General features: G+C 34.9%; 1 protein-coding gene across 1 annotated transcript in view; it reads left to right on the plus strand.

The window, feature by feature from the left end:
- RNF168 (ring finger protein 168) overlaps positions 1–25,864 on the plus strand; it is a 52,726-nt gene that overhangs the window by 12,528 nt on the left and 14,334 nt on the right. Inside the window, exons 2-4 of the mRNA XM_077117986.1 lie at positions 8,597–8,673; positions 10,509–10,688; positions 17,585–17,706. Coding sequence (XP_076974101.1) covers positions 8,597–8,673; positions 10,509–10,688; positions 17,585–17,706 — 379 coding nt within the window. The remainder of the gene's footprint in view (positions 1–8,596; positions 8,674–10,508; positions 10,689–17,584; positions 17,707–25,864) is intronic.

The raw sequence follows: 25,864 nt of genomic DNA on the forward strand, positions 1-25,864 counted from the left end.
CACTTCCCAAACAAACGAACACATAAATGAAAAGCCAAACAAACAATCCAGCAAATGGTGCTCCAATAGGGAAACTCACATGGAAAAAGAATGAAATGTGTTCCCTGCCATACAGCATACAAAAAAATTCTTTTTTATTGAGGGAAAGTTAAGATATTCACAGATAAGCAAACACTGAGAGAGTTCATCAACAAGAGTCCAGCCCTACAAGAAATACTAACAGGAGTTATGCAGGCTAAAGGGAAAAGACAGGAAAAAGAGATTTGGATGGAGGTTATTCTTAAGCATTAAGTAGATATCACTTGTTATTCAAGATGTAATGGAGAAGCTGAAGGAAACTGCCTGAAAATGTAGAGCTGTGTTCCAGTAGCCATGTTTCTTGAGGATGATTGAATAATGATATAGCTTTCACAGTGTGACTCTATGATTGTGAAAACCTTGTGTCTGATGCTCCTTTTATCTACCTTGTCAACAGACAAGTAGAACATATGGAATAAAAATAAATAATAGGGGGCACAAATGTTAAAATAAATTTAGTTTGAAATGCTAGAGATCAGTGAAAGCGAGGGTTAAGGGGTATGGTAGGTATAATCTGTTTTTTTTCTTTCTGTTTTCGTTTTATTTCTTTTTCTTTTTTTTTATTTCTTTTTATGAATTAATGCAAATGTTGTAAGAAATGGTGAATATGCAACTAAGAGATGATATTGTGAATTACTGATTATATATGTTAATGTTTTAGTTTGTTTGTTAAATTTTTTAAAATTAATAAATTAAAAAAAAAAAGATCAGTTGTCCATGGCAAGGGAACACACTGCCGTCCCCCTCTCTACCTGGGGTATGACTCCCAGGGGTGTAAACTCTCCCTTGCAGCGTGGGACAGAAATCCTAGAATGAGTTGGGACTCAGCATCAAGGAATTGAGAAAACCTTCTCAACTGAAAGGGGGAAGAGAGAAAAGAGACAAAGTGTCAGTGGCTGAGAGATTTCAAAAAGAGTCAAGAGGTTATCCTGGAGGTTCTTCTTATCCAATATATAGAAGATATATATACTTTTTTAGTTTATGGTGTATTAGAGTAACTAGAGGGAAGTTCCTGAAACTGTAGAGCTGTATTTCAGTGGCCATGTTTCTCAAAGATGATTGTAAAATGATACAGTTTCTGCAATATGACTGTGTGATAGTGAAAACCTTGTGTCTGATTATGGAATAAATGATCGTTGTGATGAATATGCAACTATGTGATGATGTTGTGAGCCGTTGATTATAACCATGTCAAGAATGGTTTGTATGTCAAGAATATGTGTATGGTTTGTTCGTTGTTTATAATAAAAATATTTTTTTAAAAAGATCAATTGTCCATAGATGAGAGGGTCTATTGCTTAATACTCTGTTTAATTCTATTGGTCAGTATATCTGTCTATGCCAGTACCATGCTGTTTTGATCCCTGTAGCTTCATAATATGCTTTAAAGTCAGATGGTATGAGACCTCCCACTTCATTTTTCTTTCTGCACTACATGAACATGGTATACACTTCTATTAGGTCTTCCATGATTTCTTTTAGCAATTTCTTGTAGTTCTCTGTTAATGGGTTTTTGTATCCTTATTTAAATTTATTCCTAAATATTTGCTTCATTTGGTTGCTATTGTAAATGGGATATTTTCTTGATTTTCCGCCTCAGATTGCTCATTACTAATGTATAGAAACAGTGCTGATATTTTTGGTGTTGATCTTGTACTCTACCACTTTGCTTTACTCATTTATTAGCTCTAGTAGCTCTGCTGTAGTTTTTTTTGAGATTTTCAACATATAGTATCATCTCATTTGCAAACAGTGAGAGTTTTACTTCTTCCTTTCCAATTTGGTTGCCTTTTATTTCTTTTTCTTGTCTAATTTCTCTGGCTAGAACTTCCAGCACAGTGTTGAGGAACAGTGTAATAGTGGGCATCCTTGTCTTGTTCCTGATCTTAGAGTGAGAGCATTCAGTCTTTCCCCATTGAGAATGATACTAGCTGTGGGTTTTTCATGTATTCCTTTTATGATGTTGAGGAAGTTCCCTTCTGTTCCTATCCTTTGAAGTGTTTTCATCAAGAAAATCCGTCAATTTTTATTGATTGTCTCAGAGAACAAACTTCTGGCTTTGTTGATTTTCTTGATTGTTTTCATGCTCTCGATTTGAATTTTGTCAGATGCCTTTTCTACATCAGTCAAGAAGATCATGTGGTTTTTCCACTTTGATTTGTTGATATGGTGTATCGCATTAATTGATTTTCTTATGTTGAACCATCCTTGCATACCTGGAATAAATCCCACTTGGTCATGATGTATAATTCTTTTAAGTGTGCTGCTGGAATCGATTTGCATGTGGAGAAATCTTGTACCTTTATTAGAGAGATTGGTCTGTAATTTTCTTTTCTTGTAGTATTGTTGTTTGATTTTGGTATTAAGGTGCTGTTGGCTTCATAGGATGAGTTAGGTAGCTTTCCCTCTTCTATTTTTTTTGAAGAGTTTGAGCAGGATTGCTTGGTAGAATTCACACGTGACCCATCTGGTCCGGTACTTTTGTTTTTGGGGAGATTCTTGATAACTGATTCAGTCTCTTTTCCCATGATTGGTTTGTTGAGATCATCTCTTTCTTCTCAAGTCATTGTTGGTTTTTCATGCCTTTCTAGAATGTTGTCCATTTCATCTGCATTGTCTAGTTTATTAGCATATAGTTGCGCATCTTATCATTTCATCACCTCCTCTATTTCTGCAGGGTCAGTGGTTATGTCTCTTCTTCCATTTCTGAATTTGTTTGCATATTCTCTCTCTCTCTCTCTCTCTCTTGTCAGCTTAGCTAAGGGCCCATCAATTTTGTTGATTTTTCACGAAGAACCAACTTCTGGCTTTGTTGATTTTCTTGATTCTTTTCATGTTCTCAATTTCATTTATTTCTGGTTTAATCTTCATTATTTCTCATCTTCTGTTTCTTTTGGGGTGAGTTTGCTGTTCTTTCTCTAGTTCTTCCAGGTGAACAGTTAATTCCTCGATTTTTGCTTTTTCATCTTTTTAATGATAAAGAAAATTCATCATAAATAATGAGGCAGTAATTTTCCTTCTGCACTGCCTTTGCTGCATCCATAAATTTTGACATGTTGTGTTTTCATTTTCATTTGCCTTGAGATATTTATTGATTACTTTTGTAATTTCTCTCTTGACCCACTGGATATTGAAGAGTATGTTATTTAGCCTCCATATATTTGTGAATTTTCTGGCCCCTCTGCCTGTTATTGATTTCCAACTTCATTCTATTATTATCTAAGGAAGTGTTTTGTGTGATCCCAGTCTTTTTTAATTTATTGAGACTTGCTTTGTGACCCAGCATGTGGTCTTTCCTTGAATATGATCTATGAGCATTGAGAAAAAAATGTATATCCTGCTGTTGTGAGGTGTAAATGTCTGTTAAGTCTAGTTCATTTATTGTGTTATTCAAATTCTGTCTCTTATTGATCTTCTTTCTGGATGTTCTGTCCATTGGTGAGTGTGGGGAATTGAAATCTCCAACTATAATGGTCAGTGTTTACCTCATGTATTTTAGAGCTCTGTGGCTTGGTGCATAAATATTTATGATTATTGTGTCTTCTTGTTGAATTGTTCCTTTTTAAAATGCATAGTGTCCTTCTTTGTCTCTTAATTGTTTTGCATTTGAAGTCTAACTTGTCAGATATTACTATAGCTACTCCTGCTCTTTTCTGATTGTTTGCTTGAAATATCTTTTCCCAACCTTTCACTTTTTTAATTTTTGTTTTTATATCGTATAACATATATACAAAGCAAAAAAATAAAAAAAAACTTGTTTTCAAGGTACTCTTCAAAAGTGGTTACAGGATAGATCCCAGAGTTTGTCATGGGCTACCATGTGATCCTCTCATATTTTTCCTTCTAGCTGCTCCAGAATATAGGACGCTAGAGGGCTTAAATAACTTTTTTTATATCATCACAGTTAACTTTTTTTTGTAAACAATAGCATATATACAAAAAGCTATAAATTTCAAAACACAGCGCCGCAGTTAGTTGTAGAACATATTTCAGACTGACATGGGTTACAATTTCAGTTTTAGGTTTTTACTTCTAGCTGCTCTAAAATACTGGAGACTAAAAGAGGTATGAATTTAACGATTCAGCATTCATAATCAATTGTTAAGTCCTATCTTCTATGTATAATTCTACCATCACCTTTGATCTTTCTGTACCTCTCTTTGGGGTTGTTTGGGCTACGGCAGTTCTAAGTTTTTGATATTACAAGGGTCTGTCACTAATATGAGGTAGGGAGATGGAACTATCTGATGTTCTGGAGAGGCTGGGCTAGGTTTTAGGAATTATCTGGACCAGGGACCCATCTGGAGGTTGTAGGTTTCTGGAAAATTACTCCAGTGCCTGGAACCCTTGTGGAATCTTGTATATTGCCTGTAGGGGTTCTTTTTAAATTTTGGAAATTAATTCTTTAGTAGTTTGTGTTTTTGCAAAGAATTACACCCAGTTTGTTATTTTCAAATGTTGTGGTTTTGTCATCATATGAAAGTTTTGATTGTTTTGGGGTTTCATCTTAAGATTTTAAATTTGTCTCTTCTATTTTCTTCTCATAATCTCATTTATAAGTTGTTTCTATTCAAGATGTTTTAATCTGCCAGGACTTTATTTCTAGTATTATTTGAAGTAGGCATCTTAACTTTTTTCCCACATGGCTAGCCAGTTGTATTAACACCGCTTGTTTAATGGTCCATCCTTTTTCCAGTTTCCTTAATATATGCCTATTTTCCAGAGTTCTGGAGATTTTAACTTTTTAACTATTTTATACAGCTATGTTAGCCACATACTTTCTCCTTAATATTGCTTAATTTTAAGTTTAGATATTTAACAGAGTAAGTTGGTTTTCATTATTCTTTTTCTAAATTTTCTTGGATATTTTTATTATTTTATGTAGCTAGGGAGCTTTTAAATAACAATAAACTTGAAATCTTCCCTATTTTAGTTTCCTAGCTGCTAAAACAAATACCATGCAATGGGTGACCTTACCAACAGAATTTATTGGCTCACAGTTTCACAGGCTGGAAGGATTGCTTCCTCTTGGGGTTGGTGTCTCTGGGGTTCCTTGGCTTTTCCGTCATGTGACAATGCACATGGCAGCATCTTCTCATTTTCTCCTAGGTTCCATTGACTTCAAGTTACTGGCTGCTCCCTGTGGTTTCTCTTATCTCTATGTCTGAATTTCATTCTGCTTATGAAGACTCCATTAATGCAGATTAAAGCCCAGCCTTATTCAATTGGGTCATTCTTTTACTGCAGTAACAGCTTGAAGAGATACTGTTTATAATAAAGGCTTCACACCCATCAGAATAAGTTCTCAAAGAATTTCTCTTGAGAACTTAAAGTAGTTAGGGATATTTAAGCCATAGGCCAGCAAACCAATTCTCACAGGCCAAATTTGGCCCATGCCTTTTTTTTTTTAATTGGTGTGGTGGTACATTTGTTACAGTTGATAAAAACATGTCTTTATGATTTTACTGTTAATATAATACAGTGGTTAAATTTAGGCTTTTCTGTCTTTGCATAGTGCAGTTCCATGGATTGCTTTTTAAGTTTATTCTTTTAACTGCATTCATATATATATTTCAGTGCTGTTAATTACATTCAGTGTTGTGCTGCCATCATCACCATCCATTACCAAGACATTTCTATCATCCCAAATAGAAATGCTGTACATTTTAAGCCTTTATTCCCTATTCCCGCAGTATCTTTTTTTTTTTTTTGTAAATAAAGTTTTATTGGAACACAGGCTTCACACTCACTAATTTATGTTTATGGCTGCTTTCATACTAAAATACAGTTGAGTTACTGCAACAGAGACTGTATAGCCCACAAAGCAGAAGATACTATCTGTATAGCCTATTACAGAAAAGTTTGCCAACCCTTAATCTATACTATCTGATATTAAGCTTACCTCACTGCATGTATCTTATTCCACCCTTTATTCCTGTCTCTCCTATGTACCTGGGCTTTGTTTTTCACCCATCCTATGCTTTTACGAGACTTCTACCTTTCTTTCCTATATTTTCCCACTACATTGTCTCAAATGGATCCTCTTCAGAGGCTCACATAAATGGGAATTTAGCATATTTCCTCTCTTGTTCCTGATGGAGTTTTATCACTATTTTTAGTTCCACTATTGCAGTGTTTGCAAATTGTGGCCTGCAGGCCAATACCCATCCTTTACCAGTGTTTAAAACTGGGAAATTTTACACTAAAATCAGGATTTCTGGGTGCTCTTGGAAAAGCAGAAATAGGATATTGATGTGCCTGAGTTGAGGATCAGCTGCCCCTTTAGACAGGCATATGTATTTCTGTTCACCACAAACTCATTTACTTTAATTCCTAAACCCCCATACACATTTGAGTTTGCAACTCCTGGTATATTAATCTCTATAACTTTTATATATTTATACCTTTATTTTTTGTTTCATCAACCATTGCCCGTGTCTTGGCTCCACATTTGTAATATGAGATTATTAATAGTGCTATTCTTATTTAAGTTCTCTTTCCTTCTACCTCAACTTTTGTCTAGTATACTTTTACATTGTCAAAGGAGTTTGACGTTTAAATTTATTTCAATGATCATAAAATTATTATTTTCAAAGTAGGAACATTAAGTGAAAACAGTATTGTTGAGTTTATGATTATCTCTTCTTTATTTGCAGTTCTTTTTCACCCTGAAGTTTCTAATTGGTTCCCTTTGCCTAAATCATATCCTTCCCCCAGGGATAAAATGTTAAAATTTTTGCTGAAGGCTTCCATTCTGGTGCTCTTCTTTCTTCCTGCTACAGTCTGTGCTTTCTGTTCTTTAGACCCATTACATTTCTGTCTTCCAAAGACTTCCCTACTCCTCTCTCTCCTAGATCCATTGTTCCATTGTTCCATGAGCTTTATCTCTTAGTCTTTTTGGCTTACCTCTTTAGTATTCTGGAAGATATTCTTAATATATTTCCTAAGAAAAGTGATTGGCAGTAAACATTCTAAGTTTGCATGTTTGAAAATGTCTTTGTTTTCTTCCTGTATATGTGGTTGACAGCTAGGCAGGGTATACAATTTTAGCTGCAAAATAATTTTCTCCCCCATCTTTGAAGACACTGTACCTTTCTCATCTATTGCATTCATTGCTGAACATGAAGAGTATGGTTTTAGACAGATCCTTATTCCTTTTTACCCCTTTTTTCTTATCCTAGAAGATTCTAGTATATTCTATTTGTCCCTGGTGTTCTGAAATTTTACAGTGACTTGTATAATTTGGGGTTACCCAGTGAACTCTTACCTCTCTGCAAACAGATCCTTCAGCTCTATCAAATTCCCCTTTTATTATTTCTTGGCTTATTTCTTTATTTCTGTTTACTTTATGCTTTCTATTTCCTATAGATTGAAAGTTGGACTCCTTGGATTGATGCTTTGTATCATTCATCTTTTCTTGTCTCTTTTGTCTTTTTTCTTTCTGGAATAATTTTTATCTTCCAGCCCTCATTTTTAATTTCTAAGTGTTCTCAACTGTTCTCTGGATATTCCTTTTTATAGTGTTCTGTTCTTGTCTTATGGATTAAAATTGTCATCCAATTTGCTGTAGAGCTGTATAGCTAGAAAGATAAATACACACAGATTGTTTTCTGTTCCTGCAATGCCTCTTAACTGCAGGGTATTTTCCCCCAATTTGTATAACTTAGTCTTTCTCTTTAAACCTATAGGTTTAATACAAATGTGTAATGAACTTTTGTTTTGCTTTCATATTTAAAAATGAGCCACTATCAGAAATGTTCTGTGTACATTGGATGGGGATTGGTGGCTGACATTGGAGACAAGCAGATGGAAAGCTGGCCATTATGATTTGCCACCCCTAATTGCCAGCTTGTAGAGTGCTTTTCTCAGGATCACCACTCCTCACATTAGCTGCTTTGGCTCTCCCCATACAGTTCAGTTTCTTTATAGAATACCTGTGAATGTGTATGTGTGCACATGCACATATATCCAGGCAAAATGTATTCTGTATGTACAGTCTATAAACTTTAAATTCTTCTGTTTTCAATCCCATACCTTTTTATTCTAGATTTTATCTTGCCTTGAGTTTTAGGGTCCGGGCTGTTTTCCAGGTAAATGAAGCAGATCATCCCTCCCTTTGCCATGTCAGCTGTATCCTTTTTCTTCTAAATGTTGCATTTTTCTTCATTGTCCTATAAAAGTTAGTTGTCTTCCATTAAATCCCATTTTCTAGAAATCTTTCATTTACTGATTGAGAATTATATTTGTTTTGTTATTCTTCGTTGGGGGTTATATTTCTTTTATTATTCCTTTACTGCTATTTTACCAACAGTAAAAAGTCTAGAGGAAGGGTTAAATTTATATATTCACATGCTATTTTAAATTAGAAAACCTCTGACCTTCAAAATTGGAATTTCGTGAAGATTAATTTTGTATTTTTATTTTAATGTAGTTTTATAGAAAACCGAAGCTAGCCATAATATTATGTGTTGTCTATAGTATTATTTTCTTTTCTTTTTTTTTTTTGAATATAAAACAGTTGATGACTATCAGCCAGTTCGTCTGTTAAGTAAACCTGGGGAATTGAGAAGAGAATATGAAGAAGAAATAAGCAAGGTGGGTGCTGAATATTTATTATCTTTTGGGAAAATTCTTTGCTGTTTTCAGTTTCAGATTTTATATATAGTTTTATGTGCTTATTTTAAAAGTGTATATTGGAATTTAAATAATTTTAATGTACTTTATAGGCTTTCAATTTTTACGTGTGTTTAAAATAGCAAGAAACTAGCTTTTATTTATTTATGCATAATTGGTGCTCATCTTATGTAATAATGATCCCTAAGTTTAAGTGTGGAGATTTTTTGTATTTCATTTTTCATTTCCCTGAAGCTTTGAGCTTGAAGGATGGAAAAATGGTTATGGGTTTAGGTGAAGAGAGCATAATGGGCTAGATGTGAATTATCTAAATACTTAGTTAAGTCTTTGAATTAAAGAGCCCTAGTCCTCCCCATTCTCCAACTGTGTAAATCAACACTGTCTGACAGAAGTACAATGTGAGCCCATGAGTAGTTTAAATTTTAAATTTTCTAATAGTTACATTTTTAAAAGTTAACAAAGGTGGCATTTATTTTAACCCAATATGTCCAAAATGCTGTTGTTTTGTATTTTACCTTAACCCAATATATCCAAAATGCTATTATTCTATTCTGTAATAAATATAAAAATTAAATGATTTTACATTGTATCTTTCCTACCAGGTATTCAAAATCTTCTGTGTATTTTGCAGTACATCTCAATTTGCACTAGCCACATTTCAGATTCTCTTTAGCCACATATAAGTAGTCGTTACCATATTGGACTGTACAGGTCTAGAAGAACTAATAAATAATAAATAATTATGGTAGCTGACATAATTATCAGTTTATTATATATGCAATGTGCTAAGTAAAAACTTTAAAGGAATTATTTAATTCTCACAGTGTAGTGAGAACAGACTCTATTGTATTGGGACACTTTTGACTACAAATAAAACCCAACTTAAACTACCATTTTTAAACCATGAGAAAAGTATAACTGGAATTCCAGAGGGATTCATTATTGGTTTCAGGCTAATGGCAAGATGACTGCAAAATCTTGAACCTCAGAGGTGCATACAATAACATGCAAAAGAAGAGAAAGCAGTCTCTTCCGCAGTCTCTTCCTATAATTTTCCATTAAAATCAAGAAAACTTGAAAGTCCTCTAACAGATATTGCCTCATGTTTCCTTCCTCACATGACATCAAGAGCGTCTTTTTTTTTTTTTTAAGCAAATCCTTTGAATTGCTAAAGTGTTTCTTGTATTATTTGTATCAGGCATTATAGTTTAAATGACCACAAGCATGGCTTTAGGTTCTAAAATCTAGGTTTGAGTCCCAACTCTGCCCCTACTTATCTGTGCCTCAGTGTCCTCCTCCACTGTAAATTAAAAAAATTATAATGACCATTGGAGTTGTTCAACACTTTTTTCTCTTTTGCCAGCTTTGGGATTAACCCAACTTCTGAAATAGACCCTAATTCAAGGGTCTAAGTCAGTTTTATCATTTGCTAGGGTTTTTGTTCAGGAACCAGGCCTAAGTCGTTCAGCATATGGCACTCTGTTAACCAAGGAAGGTATTTATAAGAAACACTTCCACAGATGTGTGACAGTGCAGTAGAAACTGTGATAAGGACTGAGGAAAGGAGGTATGAGGCTATGATCATAGTTACGTTTGCCTTATTGGAAAGGCTTCTGGACAGGGCCTTTGTGAACTGTTTTATAGGAGTTTGCCTCTCGAAATTTGTGTCATTTGAGATGTTTTAATTCCTGTTTGTTCTCTTTTTTCTTTTCTTTTACTAATCTTGTTATGAACTATTTCAAGTATAGTAAAAAGTTCAAGTAAGGATTGTTTTTTATTGATCATTTTTTTTTAAGGTGGAGGCAGAACGACGAGCCAATGAGGAAGAAGAAAACAAAGCCAGTGAAGAATTCATAAAAAGATTATTGGCAGAGGAAGAAGAAGAGGAAAAAAGACAAGCAGAAAAAAGGCAAAGAGAGATAGAAGAACAATTGAAAAGTGATGAAGAACTGGCAAGAAAACTAAGCATTAATGTGGTAAGTTTTAGGGGAGAATTTTGAAGTTTCAATATTTCTGTTGCTTTGACTGGTAGTTTTCAAAGAACTGAAGAGATGATGATCATGCTAAGTAGAAGCTATTTCTAACATGTGCTGTACTTCAAGTAACTTAAAATTTTTTTTGCATATTGTTATATTTTTGCTCTAAATCCAAGTTACTTTAAAGAAAAAAACTTTTTTACACATTTTTAGTAAATTCAATTTATGTAGGAAAGCTATTCAGTGAAAAATAAAAGCTACCTTTCTTCCCTCTCCTACCTTTCCACTCCCATTATATTACATCACTCTTTTCCCAGAGTTAACCACTATTAACAGTTTTTGTTCACCTAAAAAGGATTGTGCCAATCACTGTTTTGCTCCTTGAATTTTTTCACTTGATGTATCTTAACAGATTTTTTTCATTATATTACATATAATTATTTTTAAGAATGGCATAATAATCCATTGTTTGGATGCAAATTACTTTTTAACAAGTGAAGCATTTTGTTGTTGTTGTTTTCCTGCATTTTCTTTTTTTTTAATTAAAAAAAGTTACAAGAAACAAACATTCCCAACACATACACTCAGCAATTCACAATACCATCACATAGTTGCATATTAATCATCCTGATCATTTCCCAGAACATTAGTATCAATTCAGAAAAAGAAATAAAAAGACAACAGAAAAATATAACAAACAGAAAAAAGAAAATTTTACAGGCCATACACCTTACTGATCCCTTTCATTGATCACTAGCATTTCAAACAAAATCTATTTTAACATTTGTTCCCCCTATTATTTATTTTTATTCCATATCTTCCTCTCATCCATTGACAAGGTAGATAAAAGGAGCATCAGACACAAGGTTTTCACAATCACACGGTCACATTGTGAAAGCTATATCATTATACAATCATCATCAAGAAACATGGCTACTGGAACACAGCTCTACATTTTCAGGCAGTTCCCTCCAGCCTCTCCATTACATCTTGGATAACAAGGTGACATCTACTTAAAGCATAAGAATAACCTCCAGGATAACCTCTCGACTCTGTTTGGAATCTCTCAGCCATTGACACTTTGTCTCATTTCACTCTTGCCCCTTTTGGTCGAGAAGGTTTTCTCAATCCCTTGATGCTGAATCTCAGCTTATTCTGGGATTTCTGTCCCACGCTGCCAGGAAGATCCACACCCCTGGTATTCATGTCCCACGTAGATAGGGGGAGGGTGGTGAGTCTGCTTGCTGTGTTGGCTGGAGAGAGAGGCCACATCTGAGCAACAAAAGAAGTTCTCTTGGGAGTGACTCTTAGGCTTAATTTTAAGTAGGCTTGACCTATCCCCTGTGGGGTTAAGTTTCATATGAACAAACCCCAAGACCAGGGGCTCAGCCTATAGCTTTGGTTGTCCACACTGCTTGTGAGAATATCAAGAATTCAACTTGGTCTCTGTTACCAATGACATATTCCAAGTTTATTCTCGAATGTCAGTTCACATCAGTGGGACCATACAGTATTTGTCCTTTAGTTTTTGGCTAGACTCACTTAGCATAATGTTCTCTAGGTCCATCCATATTATTACTATAATTTTTATATATATATATATTTTTTTTTTTAATTTTTTATTATTATTATTTTTATTTTTTTCTCTACAAAAAAAAAAAAAGAATTCAACTTGGGGAAGTTGAGTTTTTGAGTTTTCCCCCATACTCACCATTCCCCAAAGGGGACTTTGCAAATACTTTTTTTTTTTTTATTAATTAACGGAAAAAAAGAAATTAACCCAACATTTAGAAATCATACCATTCTACATATGCAATCAGTAATTCTTAACATCATCACATAGATGCATGATCATCGTTTCTTAGGACATTTGCATTGGTTTAGAAGAACTAGCAACACAACCGAAAAAGATATAGAATGTTAATATAGAGAAAAAAATAAAAATAATAATAGTAAAAAAACAAAACAAAACAAAACAAAAACCTATAGCTCAGATGCAGCTTCATTCAGTGTTTTAACATGATTACTTTACAATTAGGTATTATTGTGCTGTCCATTTTTGAGTTTTTGTATCTAGTCCTGTTGCACAGTCTGTATCCCTTCAGCTCCTATTACCCATTATCTTACCCTGTTTCTAACTCCTGCTGGACTCTGTTACCAATGACATATTCCAAGTTTATTCTCGAATGTCGGTTCACATCAGTGGGACCATACAGTATTTGTCCTTTAGTTTTTGGCTAGACTCACTCAGCATAATGTTCTCTAAGTCCATCCATGTTATTACTATAATTTATATATATATATATTTTTTATTATTATTATTTTTATTTTTTTCTCTATAAAAAAAGAAAAAAAGAATTCAACTTGGGGAAGTTGAGTTTTTGAGTTTTCCCCCGTTCTCACCATTCCCCAAAGGGGACTTTGCAAATACTTTTCCACTCACTGATAAAATCACTCTGGAATTCATCAGGGCATCACCTGGACAAACCAACAAAATCTCATGTCCTATACAAAGTTCCATGTATTTAAGGTGTTCAATCAACTATCTACATAAGTTATATTAGGAGATGCACTAGTCAAAGTATAGATTTGTACCAAATAAACATTTTTTGCTTTAGTCTCACACATAGGTTGAAATTTTAAACTATTAAGTACCATCTATTTTCAGCACATTGCAGTAATGACATTCTTTTGTTCTTCCTCATGCAAAAACATTTTTTAAATTTACTTTAGTCACTATCAGTATACACTCTAGGCATTCCTAGATTACACCATCTCAGTCTTTATCGTCTTTCTTTGTGATTTCATTTATGCCCCAGCCCTCCTCCCTCTACTATTCTCATATGCAGCTTCATTCAGTGTTTTAACATAATTGTGTTACAGTTAGGTAGTATTGTGCTGTCCATTTCTGAGTTTTTATATTCAGTCCTGTTGCACAATCTGTATCCCTTCAGCTCCAATTACCCAATATCTTACCCTATTTCTATCTCCTGATGGTCTCTGTTACCAAGGAAATATTCCAAGTTTATTCACTAATGTGAGTTCATATCAGTGAGACCATACAGTATTTGTCCTTTTGTTTTTGGCTAATCACACTCAGCATAATGTCCTTAAGGTCCATTCATGTTGTTACATACTTCATAACTTTATTCTGTCTTACAGCTGCATAATATTCCATCTTATGTAAATGTCACAGTTTGTTTAGCCAGCTTTCTGTTGATGGACATTTTGGCTGTTCCCATCTCTTGGTAATTGTTAATAATGCTGCTATAAACATTGGTGTGTAAATGTCCATTTGTGTCCTTGGCCTCGTGTCCTTTGAGTAGAGACAGCATATAGATGGGTCCTGTTTTTTAATCCATTCTGCCAGACTATGTCTTTTGATTGGAGAGTTTAATCCATTAACATTCAGTGTTATTACTGCATGGGTAGTACTTTCTTCTACTATTTTGCCTTCTGGATTTTACATGTCATATCTAATTTTCCTTCTTTTTACCTTTACTCATAAGTCTTCCTTTCTACACTCTTCTGTCTTCGTATCTGTCTCTAGTCTTCCCTTTAGTATTTCTTGCAGAGCTGGTCTCTTGGTCACAAATTCTCTCAGTGATTTTTTTGTCTGAAAATGTTTTAATTTCTCCCTCATTTTTGAAGGACAATTTTGCTGGATATAGAATTCTTGGTTGGCAACTTTTCTCTTTTAATAATTTAAATATATCATCCCACTGTCTTCTCGCCTCCATGGTTTCTGCTGAGAGATCTGCACATAGTCTTATTGGGCTTCCCTTGTATGTGATGGATTGCTTTTCTCTTGCTGCTTTCAAGATCCTCTCTTTCTCTTTGACCTCTGACATTCTGATTATTAAATGTCTTGGAGTATGTCTATTTGGATGTATTCTCTTTGGGGAGAAGAGAAGCTGCACTTCTTAGATCTGTAATTTTAAGTCTTTCATAAGAGTTGGGAAATTTTCAGTGATAATTTCCTCCATTAGTTTTTCTCCTCCTTTTCCCTTTTCTTCTCCTTCTGGGACACCCACAACACGTATATTCGTGTGCTTCATATTGTCTTTCAATTCCCTGAGTCCCTGCTCATATTTTTCCATTTTTTCCCCTATATTTCTGTTTCTTGTTGGATTTCAGATGTTCCATCCTCCAGTTCAGAAATCCTATGTTCTGCTCATATTTTTCCATTTTTTTCCCTATATTTCTGTTTCTTGTTGGATTTCAGATGCTCCATCCTCCAGTTCAGAAATCCTATGTTCTGTCTCTCGAAATCTACCATTGTAGGTTTCCATTGTTTTTTTCATCTCTTCTACTGTGTCTTTCATTCCCATAAGTTCTGTGATTTGCTTTTTCAGACTTTCAGTTTCTTCTTTTTGTTCTTTCCTTGCCTTCTTTATATCCTCCCTCAATTCATTGATTTGGTTTTTGATGAGTTTTTCCATGTCTGTTTGTACATTCTGAATTAATTGTTTCAGCTCCTGTATGTCATTTGAATTGTTGGTTTGTTCCTTTGACTGGGCCATATCTTTATTTTTTACTGGCGTCTAGGCATTTAATTACCGTAATTAGTTTATTCTGGAGATTGCTTTCACTTCTTTTATCTAGGGTTTTCTTGCTGGATGAATTTGTTGTCTAGCCGTTCTTTGACATTCAGTTCAGCTTTATCTGGACCTTTAGCTTAAGTTTTCTTTAACAGAGGAGAATTTTTCAGTTCTTGTTTTCTTGTTTCTAGCCCTGCTTGTGTGGTGCCTTTCCCACACACACACTTAGGAGGGTCTACTTAGATATTATAGACCCCAGCCAGATTTTCCCAGACCAAACTGGCCTCCTATCAGGAAGAAAGAGTCACCTGCCTCGGTTTTCCCTGAGGGTGAGACCCAGCAGGTTGAAAGACTTTCCTGTGAAGTCTCTGGACTCTGTTTTTCTTATCCTGCCCAGTATGTGGCACTTGTTTGACTGCAGGTCCCACCAGCATAAGGTGATGTGGTACCTTTGACTTTGGCAGACTCTCCCTGCTGGGGGCATGGTGGAGACAGAGGAGAGGTTGTAGGCTGGGTTTAATGGCTTCAAATTATCAAACCCTGGTGTCTGAATTCCTTGATGGAGGGATTCCACCTGGGTGGGGCTTCACCCCTCCCCTGGGGAAGGCCCAGGCTCCGGGTAAGCCCCCAAAAGATCTCACTTCTGCCTATGCCTGGGGCAGTTGCAGCCTGAAAAGTCCTGCCACTGTATCCAGAGGCAGTCAAGCCTTTGTAGATACACAGCCACAAAAACCTCTTTTTCTTTTTCTTTTTTTTTTTTTTTAATCCCCTTTTTCTGTCAGTCCTGCCCCCTTGGTGCTGGGGCAAAAATGAGCAATCTCCGCTTTGACCAGGTTCACCTGAGCTGGGGCCCTATGTTTAGTAGTCAGAATTTTTGTTAATTAGTTCCACAATTAGCGTTTGATTGTGCCCAGTCCCTGCTGCTGGTAAAGTCCTTTCCTTTCCCCTCTGGGAAGTGGCCTGTGGGGGAGGGACACTGGTCGCCGCAGCTTTGGAAACTCACGGTTCTGGGGGTTGCTCATAGCCGGTCCAGCTGGTCCAGACTGGGGTACGCTGTGTGTTTGGTCACTGTCGTGGCTCTGGGAGCTGTTCTGTACTGTTTCTGGTTATTTAGTAGTTGTTCTGGAGGACGAACTAAAATGCGCACGTTGTTAAGCCGCCATCTTGACCCGGAAGCCCCACAAGTGAAGCATTTTAAGTGATATATTAAACCTGGGTTTTATTATCTTACTATAGTTAAATTACTGCCTAAGAGAAAATGAATAAAAGAAAAGTTAAAACATATTTTTTAAAACCAAAGGATACAGTGGGACCCACTGGTTTGGAAGAGACTGGGAAAATCCTCTATGGATTCTTTAAAAAAGAAATTCTCCCATACTTGCTCTAAGTCTACTGAATCAGAATTTCTAGGGAAGTGACTGGAAATCCTACTTCTAGAGGCATCTAGATAAGTCTGTTGTACATTCAGGTTTGAGAGCCCCGCGCAAACTGTTCCCCTTTATTCGAACAGTAAATGTTTTAAAATACACTTACCAAAAGAAAACATACCCAGAAAATTGGAATTTTTTTTCATTTTTGAGAGGGTTACAATTCATAATAATAACATACCCAAGTTTTGCCCTTTCTCTATATTCTATATATTTGTTTTGTTTTGAGTACAAAAATTTTAGAAGGGCACACAGATAATCTGGAAATTAAATATATTACCAAAAGAAGAACAGATGGAGTACGAAAAAATTTACCTATCTCAAGAATCTACTGTTCTAATCCTTGTTTTCATTTCAGATTATAACTGTGGATCAATTGATATTTTAGAGTGAATTTTGGTTTACTTGTAAAGGTTTGGTTATCCAAGGCCAACTGTACATCACCAATTATGAATTTTTCCAGTAGTGTAGTAAAAACTTATAAGACTGGTACACCAAGTAAATATTCATGATATGTATTGGTATACTCTTAAAGCCCCAAATTAAATTGTTTTGACTTAAAATGAACTTTTACTCCAGCATATTCATAACTATGAATTTCCCTTATAGATTATGGTAGTTATACTTGTATGAAGCTTTATTAGAAAAATTAACATATATATCAGCTCATGAGTGATTAGTATCATCATGCCCTTTTTTGTGCGTAATAATTTACAGTAAAAATGCCACTAATTTAAACCAATATGAATTAATTTAATCTTATTTACGCTAATTTTTGCATGTCTTTATTCTGCAAAGATATATAGAATTTAAATGTGAGCTTAATCCTGAAAAATTCTGGTGTATTCTGAATTAGTCAAATTAAGAGCTTATTGTATCGTAAAGTTCTCCTTAACAATGTCTGTTTTGCTTTTTTCTGTTGTTGAAGAAGAATTTCCATAAAGAAAATATCTTGGCTTCTCCCTTGAATTCCAGAAAATCTGATTCCACCACAACCAAGTCACAAAAGAAAAATAAGAACAAACAAAGGAATATTGGAGATATTCAGAAGTAAGTGAACATGACTATCATTTATTTACTGACCACCTACTGTATGCAAATATTATTTGCTTATATGGTCAATCTGAATATTAAAATTTGGTCCATGAGCTTTGCATAAAAACCCTCTAGATGATCTGAGATTGATAAAAATTTGAAGAGAGCTACTTACAAAAGTTACACTCCTGGCTAGCACAAAGAGAGATATGGTAGCAGCTGATTGTTTTGGCAGATCTACATTTTTTATATCTTGTAAGCTCAGTGAAGGATTTTAGTGTTGGGCCCATTTCCTCAAAGTGAACTAGTTGGATTCCTCTTTCTTTTGTTTGGACTTAATGAGAAAAGCTGGTCCCATATAGGATCCTCCTCATTGAAGGAGTTTACAATTTGACATTTGCATCTAGGTCACTCCCCATCCTCTTTTTCCCAGTTTATGCACCATATTTGTTCTCTTCTCATACAAAAGTATGACTCAAGTAATCAGCGGTGGAGTGACTTAGTTGCCTCTTGACTCTCTAGCAACAGGTAATAGGTAAAGTTAGTTGATTGCTTTATGAGGACCTAAACTTTCCTGTAGTAATCTGCATTTGAAAAAGTTTAAGAACCAACATCTACACTTGAAAACCATGTAGACTTGTGGTGCAGCTGAGTAAATATATACAGGTATGTTTCCTCCTTCCAAAAATATTTATTGAAATTATAGATCCAAGAGGAGGAGGGTAGAATTAAATGAGGCAGTTGCTATCAAAAGAGAAAATGAATATGGCAATATTTAATATTGTTAATTCTAATATTATGCAAAGTAGAAATAAAGAGCATTAAAGAGAAAAAGCAGAGATATTCTTTATTATAAAATAATATTTTGCTTAAAGAATACAACTGTCATGAAACATTACATATGTGAATACATTTAGAAATATGTATAAATTAAAAATTTTAAAAATATAAGAGTAATCTGACAGATTAAGGAATTTAAAATCAGAAATTGAGAAACTAGCAGATTAATGATAAAGCAGGAGTTAATTACAAAAATAAACAGAAAGAATACCTTAAAAAGATAGGCCATTTGGCAAGCATACTCAGGAAGAAAAATTACATGTAACAGCAATAAAAGGGGGCTGTTAAAATTATGACAGTATCCACAAAAAAACTAGATGTGTTTCCCAAACAGTGCTATTGACATTTCAGAAAATATAGTTCTTTGATAACACAACTCTGTTGTGCATTTCAGAGTATTATGCAGCATCTCTGGCTCTTACCCACTAAATGTCACTCACTGACTCTTTCTCTCACCTTCTATGATGCATAGTAATGTTGTCATTGCCTCCACCATCCCCCAATTTCTGTGCTTTTAGGGAATGGGTACACCCTGGTTGAGATTCACTTATCTACATCTTAAAAAAGGAAAAATAGCAAAATTGACATACAGTGGAATACCTGAACAGGTAATATTGAAAGAAAAAATTAGATAATTTCAAAAATTCACACATAACATTATACAGTCATATTGTTTGTTTTATTTTTTTCTTTTTAAAATTATTTATTTTATTATATACATTTTCTTTTCATATTGGTTATAAAGGAAAGAGATATTTCTGTAAGAATACACACCAAATACACCCAAATATAAGAATACTCATTAAAAATTAATTTTACAGATGATTTCTGTCAAATCTTTAAGAAACATATTTCTCACTATTTTAATTATTGAAAAGCGGAGAAAAGTAGCGAAAGTCTTCCAAATAATTTTGCAAGGCTGACCCAGATAAAAGACTTGAAGATCATATGTGGCAAACTTAAATGCCCACTGAGGTTAAGCATATCATTTAAGTGAGTTATCTGAGCTCAGCTTAGCTCTTGATACACATATAGAACATTCCACCCAATAATAGAATAAAACATTTTGCGGCCTACATGCACATTCTACACGATAAACCATATGTTAGGCCACAGAACAAATCTTAATCAATTTTAAAACATTGGGATCATGCACAGTATTTTCTCTGACCGTATGGGATCATGCTGGAAATCAATATCAGAAAAAGAAAAACTAGAAAATTCTCAAATATGGAATTAAAACAAGAAACTCTTAAACCTCTTTGGGTCAAAGATGCAATCACAGGGAGATTAGAAAAAATTCCAAGACAAATGAAACAAAAACACACTACCAAAACTTACAAGATGGAGCTTCCTCAGTTCTTAGTGGGAGATTATTAGCTGTAAATGTGTACATTAGAAAAAGAAGAAAGACCTCAAATCAGTACTCTTAACTTCATATCTAAGGACCTAAATAAAGAGACCTGACGAAATCCACAGCTAGCAGAAGGAAGGGAATACTAAAGAAAGCAGACAGCAAAGATAAATGATATAGTGAATAGTAAAACAATAGAGAAAATCAGTGAAACCCAAAGTTGGTTCCTCAAAAAGATTAATAAACTTGACAAACTATTAGCTTATCTAAGAATAAAAGTGAAAAGACACAAATTACTAAAATCAGAAATAAAGTGAGGAAATCGCCACCACCCTTATAGAAATAGAAGAATTATAAGAGTGCTGTGAACGATTGTACATGACAAATTCAGTAACCTAGATGAAATGGACAAATTCCTAGAAAGACACAAACTACCAAACTGATTCTCAAATTTATCCAGAAAGTCAAAGTGGGAGGAACACTTCCAAACTCATTCTGTCAGGTCAGCATTATCCGAATACCAAAGCCAGATATTTTTTACTCCCTATGGAGCCAAAATGCTCAAAACCAAATATAAGAGGGTATTAAAAGGATGTTACTCTCTTTTAATGACCAACTGGAATTTATCCTAGGAATGAAAGGCTGATTCAACATACAAAAGCCTTCAGTGACTGTAACACACTAATAGAATGAAGTTTACCTCGTATCATATACAAAACTTAGTCAAAATGGGTAAGAAAATGAGATGTAGTTTCTGAAACTATGAAATTCTAGGGAAAAAAACATCAAAATCTTTGTGACCTTGGGTTAGACAAAGATTTTTTTCACACCAAAAGGCATAATCCATTAAAGAAAAATTTGATAAATTTTAGTTCATGAAAATCTAGAAATTCTGCACTTCAAAAAATACTAAAGAAAATGAAAAACCAAGCAGCAAAATTGGTGAAAATATTTACACATCACTTAACTGATAAAGGACTTGAGTACAGAATATACAAAGAAATCTCAAATTCAATAATAAGAAAAGAAACATTTAATTTGATGGAAATGTTTTAGTAATGGATGGTGGGGATGGTAGCACAAACATTTGCGTGTTTTATATATATATATATATATATAGTTACATGAATGTGGTTAAAAGGGGAAATGTTATGTTGTGTATATGTTAATACATATTAACAATAAATTTTTTTTAATGTCCGTGTAACTGCACTACACAAACAGGTGAACTCTGAGTTAAATCATGGATTGTAGTTAGTAGTGCAGTTATAAAACTCTGCTTTCATAAATTGTAACAAATATTCCACACCAATGCAAGGTGTTAATAATAGGATAATATATGGGAATTTTGTATTTTTTTTTTTAAAGTAAAAAAATAGAATGAAGGTGGCATGGGACCACCTAATCAACTCAATTGATGTGGAAAAAACATTTGATAATATCTAAAACCCTTTTATGATAAAAGCACTCAAAAACTAGGAATAGAAGGGAACTTCCTCAACTTAAGAAAGGGCATTTTTAAAATCGTACAACTAACTATACTCAGTGATGAAAGACTGTAAGCTTTCTCTGTAAGGCATGAAACAAGGCTGTCCACTTACTTTTTATGACTTTTATCAGTGTATAATGTCCTTCTTTGTCTCATGTAACAAGTTTTGGCTTTAAGTCCATTTTGTCTGATAGTTTTAATTACTCCAGCTCTTTTTAGGTTATTGTTCTAGCAAAAGCAGTTAGGCAAGATAAAAAAATAAAAGTCATCTGAATCAGGAAGAGGTAAAACCATCTCTGTTCAGATATGGACATGATCTTAATATTTCATAATATATGTGAATCCTAAAGGAAACACATAAAAACTGGTGGAGGTAATTGAATTCAGCAAAGTTGCAGGATTCAAGATCAACTTCAGAAATCAGTTGTATTACTGAACACTAGCAGTGAACATTCTAAAAAGGAAATTCAGAAAACTATTCCATTTACAGTATCATCAAATAGAATAAAATTGAGAATAAATTTAACCAAGGTGCTAAAAGACTTCCAAACTGAAAACTAAAAAACATTGTTGAAAGAAATTAAAGACCTAAATAAATTGAAAGACATCCATATTCAAGGATTAGAGGACTTATTGTTAAAATGGCATTACTACCTGTTTATGTGTCAGCTTGGCTAGGTACTGTCCAATTCTTTGGTCAAACAAGCTCTGGCCTGATTGCTACTTTGAAAATATTTTGTGGACTTAAATCATCAATAAGTTGATTCCATCTATAGTCTACTAAGAAGATTGTCTTCAAAAAGGAAAAAAGTCTCATCCAATCATTTGAAGGATGTAAAAGATGAACTGATTATTTCAGCAGTTAGAAGAAAGAATTTCTATCTCTCCTTCAGCTAGTCAACTTCTGGGGAATTCATCAAAAATTGGAGTGCTCTGCCCTACAGAATTCAGACTTGCTCATCCCCACAGTTGAGTGAGCCAGTTCCAATAATAAATCTCATAATATTTATATTATATATAATAATAAATATTTGTATTTTGTTTTCCTGAAGAACCCTGACTAATACAGATTTGGTACTGGGAGTGGTTCTTGAGAAACAGGATCTTAAGGATGAGATTTCTGAGTGGTTCTAGGGTTTTTAGAATTGATTTTGTAATCTGATTAGATTCAGAGGCACCAATGACTATTTCCAGTGATAATTTGGCACCGATAGTCCATGATATGAATTTGCAATGGAGATATACAAAATATCACCATTGTACACTGCTGCTTAAATTCTTATGAGAGGCAAAGGCTCTGGGTGAGAGTTTTTGATACCTTAACAGAATTTTTTGGAGTTAAAAAATTTAATGATCTAGGCTAGTTGTTCCTAAATATACTGACTACTGTTGTTAAATAAAGGGATGAGCTTCAAGGTTTCAAGTTTGCTGCTTAAGTACTGCATGAAGGACATGAAAGTTTCTGTGTGTGCCCTGAAAGAAATGTTTACTTCATGTAGCTTGACTTCTGAAAGCCAGACCAAGAGTCTCATTGTGTATCTGAATTACAAAGTAAATTGAATTCTCAACCTTGTAGGGTGTCTGCTGTTATAAGCGAGGGTGTTAATTGAAAAGAAGTGGTATCCTGAAATTTGGAATGGGGATGGAAAAGTTGGTGATGATGATGATAGGGACGTTGAGACCCTAGATTCTGCTGACTGGTCTTTGCCAGGTGAACTTGTAATGGTCTGCCCTGAGAATTCAGCCACCTTCACCCTGACCTGTGGAATCAGCCAGCCAGCCTCCAACCGAAGAAGTTAACCTTTCTGTGCCTGATAAACCTGTAACCACCTTCCCTAAGAAAACAGCCTTCACATGCTGAAGAGATTAATCCTTTTTCACCTGATGAAACTGCAATTAGAATGCCCTGAGGTAGTTAGCTTGCAAGACTCTGCTGATTCCTCTCATGACACATCCCTGCCACTCTTTTCTTCCAGATCTATAACTAAACTGATGTACCCACAGTCCCCAAAAGGTGAGGTACCAAGTATGACCCATGAGGACGTATGCTTCAATCCAAAGAATTACATGATATTTCCAATTTATATACATAGAAATTGGGAATATATGTGGGAATGGATATTATTAAGGGTGTAGGATAATGAAGAAGAAATATAAAGTTAAATCAGACTGAATTTATTGATATGAGCCCACTAGTCCTTAGAGATTCAAGATTCGTTGTTGTAGCTTGAGGGGTTAGGAAGGGCTCTGACAGTTTGTTCCTGTAGTTGGCTGAAGCATGGACCAAAAATGGCCTGCATTACTGAAGGCAAAGTACCAAAACTGCTCTGGTATATGATTCCATTATGGAAAGGGGAGCATTTTGTTTTAATTGTAGTAGACATATACTCTTGATAAAGGCTTACTTTGAATACAATGCTTCTTCCAAAACTACCTTCCATGGACTTAAAAATGCCTTAAACCCACTACCTATTATGAACCCTAAGAGTTACTTCCAAGAAACCTCTTTTGTTGTTCAGATGTAGCCTGTCTGTCTCTAAGCCCAACTTTGCAAGGAAAATCAATATCTCTTCTCCAACGTGGAATATGACATTCAGGGGTGAAAATCTCCCTTACAATGTAGGGCATGACTCCCGGGGATGAATCTGGCCTTGGCATGTGTGATTAACAATGCCTTCCTGACCAGAAATGGGAAAAGAAGTCTAATAAAATAAGGCATCAGTGGCCAGGAGAGTTCAAATAGAGCCCAGAGGCTATTTTGGAGGCTGCTATTATGCAGGCTTCAGCTAGATACTGCTAATTGCCATGGTTTGCCAAACCCCAACCAACATCACTCCTGCTAACTCTAAAGAACATGAAGAGCTCTGAGACTCTGTAAATGTTTCATACACTAAGTTTACTTTCCTGGAACCTATAATTTCCAAAGGGTTCCAAGGCCAGATAAATCTTTCAACTCAGAGGGACCAGCCTCTCCCAAGATTATCACTTCATCATAACCCCCATCCTTTAGTGTTGATACCCTTTTTCAACATGAAAATGTCAGAACCGGCATTGCCTAAAGATCCTTATAGATTGGGAGAAGGATCAAAGGAGAAGGAGGAGATGAACAGAGAAAATAGGATTTAACAAACGAGTATGACTGCTGAATCACTATATTAATATTCCTTCTAGCCTCCAGTGTTTTAGAGCAGCTAGAAGGAAAAATCTGAAATAGTGTAATGGTAACCCATAACAGACCCTGAAATGTGTTCTATAACTACTTGTTGAAGTGCACTTTAAAAAGCATTGGTTTTTCTTTTTTTTCAGTGAATATATGTTATGTTTCACGATAAAAAATGTTTTTTGTTTTAAAAAACAAATAACTTATCCACAATCATGGTATTCCTCAGCGTTGCTGCTGCTCTTTTTTTTTTAATTGAGTAATCTTTACACACATAACAGTCCAACCATATTATGCAATCAGTGGCTCATACTATTATTATATAGTTATGAATTCATCACCATGACCATTTTTAGAGCATTTGCATTACTCCAGAAAAGAAAAAACTGATATATCCCATGCCCCTTACCCCTTCTCTCATTGATCACCGGTATTTCAATCTACCCAATTTTTTACCCTTTTTCCCTCCCTATTGTTTATTTAATTTTTATCTTTATTTTTCTTTTTTTACTCCTCTACCCATCCCTGGAAAAGGGAGCATCAGACACAGTTTTCACCGTCACATGGTCACATTGTAAAAGCTATATAGTTATACAGTTGTCTTCAAGAATCAAGGCTACTGGAACACAGCTCAACTGTTTCAGGTACTTTTCTCTACCCATCCAATACACCATGAAGTAAAAAGGGATATCTCTATAATGCATAAGAATAACTTTCAGGACAACCTCTCAACTCTGTTTGAAATCTCTCAGCCACTTAAACTGTACTTTGTCTCATTTCTCTCTTCCCCCTTTTGGTCAAGAAGGATTTCTCAACCCCCGGACTCTGGGTCCTAGCTCATCCCTGAGATTTAGGTCCCACATTGCCAAGCAGAGTCATGTCCCACATAGTGGGGAGAAGGCAGTGAGTTTATCTACCAAGTTGGCTTAGAGAGAAAGGCCACATCTGAGCCTCAAAAGAGGTTCTCTGGGGGTGACTCTTAGGCATAATTATGAGTAGGCCTAGTTTCTTTGCAGGAATAAGCTTCACAGGGCAGGCGTCAAGATTGAGGGCTCAGCCTATTGAATTGGTTGTCCCCATTGCTTTTGAGAATATCAAGAATTCCTCAGATGGGGAAGTTTTATATTTCCTCATTTCTCCCCAGTCCTCCAAGGGGACTTTGCAAATACTTTTTTATTCTGTGCTCAGATTATTCTGGGATATATCGGGGCATCACTAACTTGTACAAACCAGTAAGATATTACTATTATTCAAGATTCCATATAATTATGATATTCAAGTAAACTGACCATGCAAGTTAAATTAGATAATGTGCTACCCCGAATATAAA

The sequence above is a fragment of the Tamandua tetradactyla genome, chromosome 10, assembly GCF_023851605.1.
Source record: "Tamandua tetradactyla isolate mTamTet1 chromosome 10, mTamTet1.pri, whole genome shotgun sequence".
NCBI lineage: Eukaryota > Metazoa > Chordata > Mammalia > Pilosa > Myrmecophagidae > Tamandua > Tamandua tetradactyla.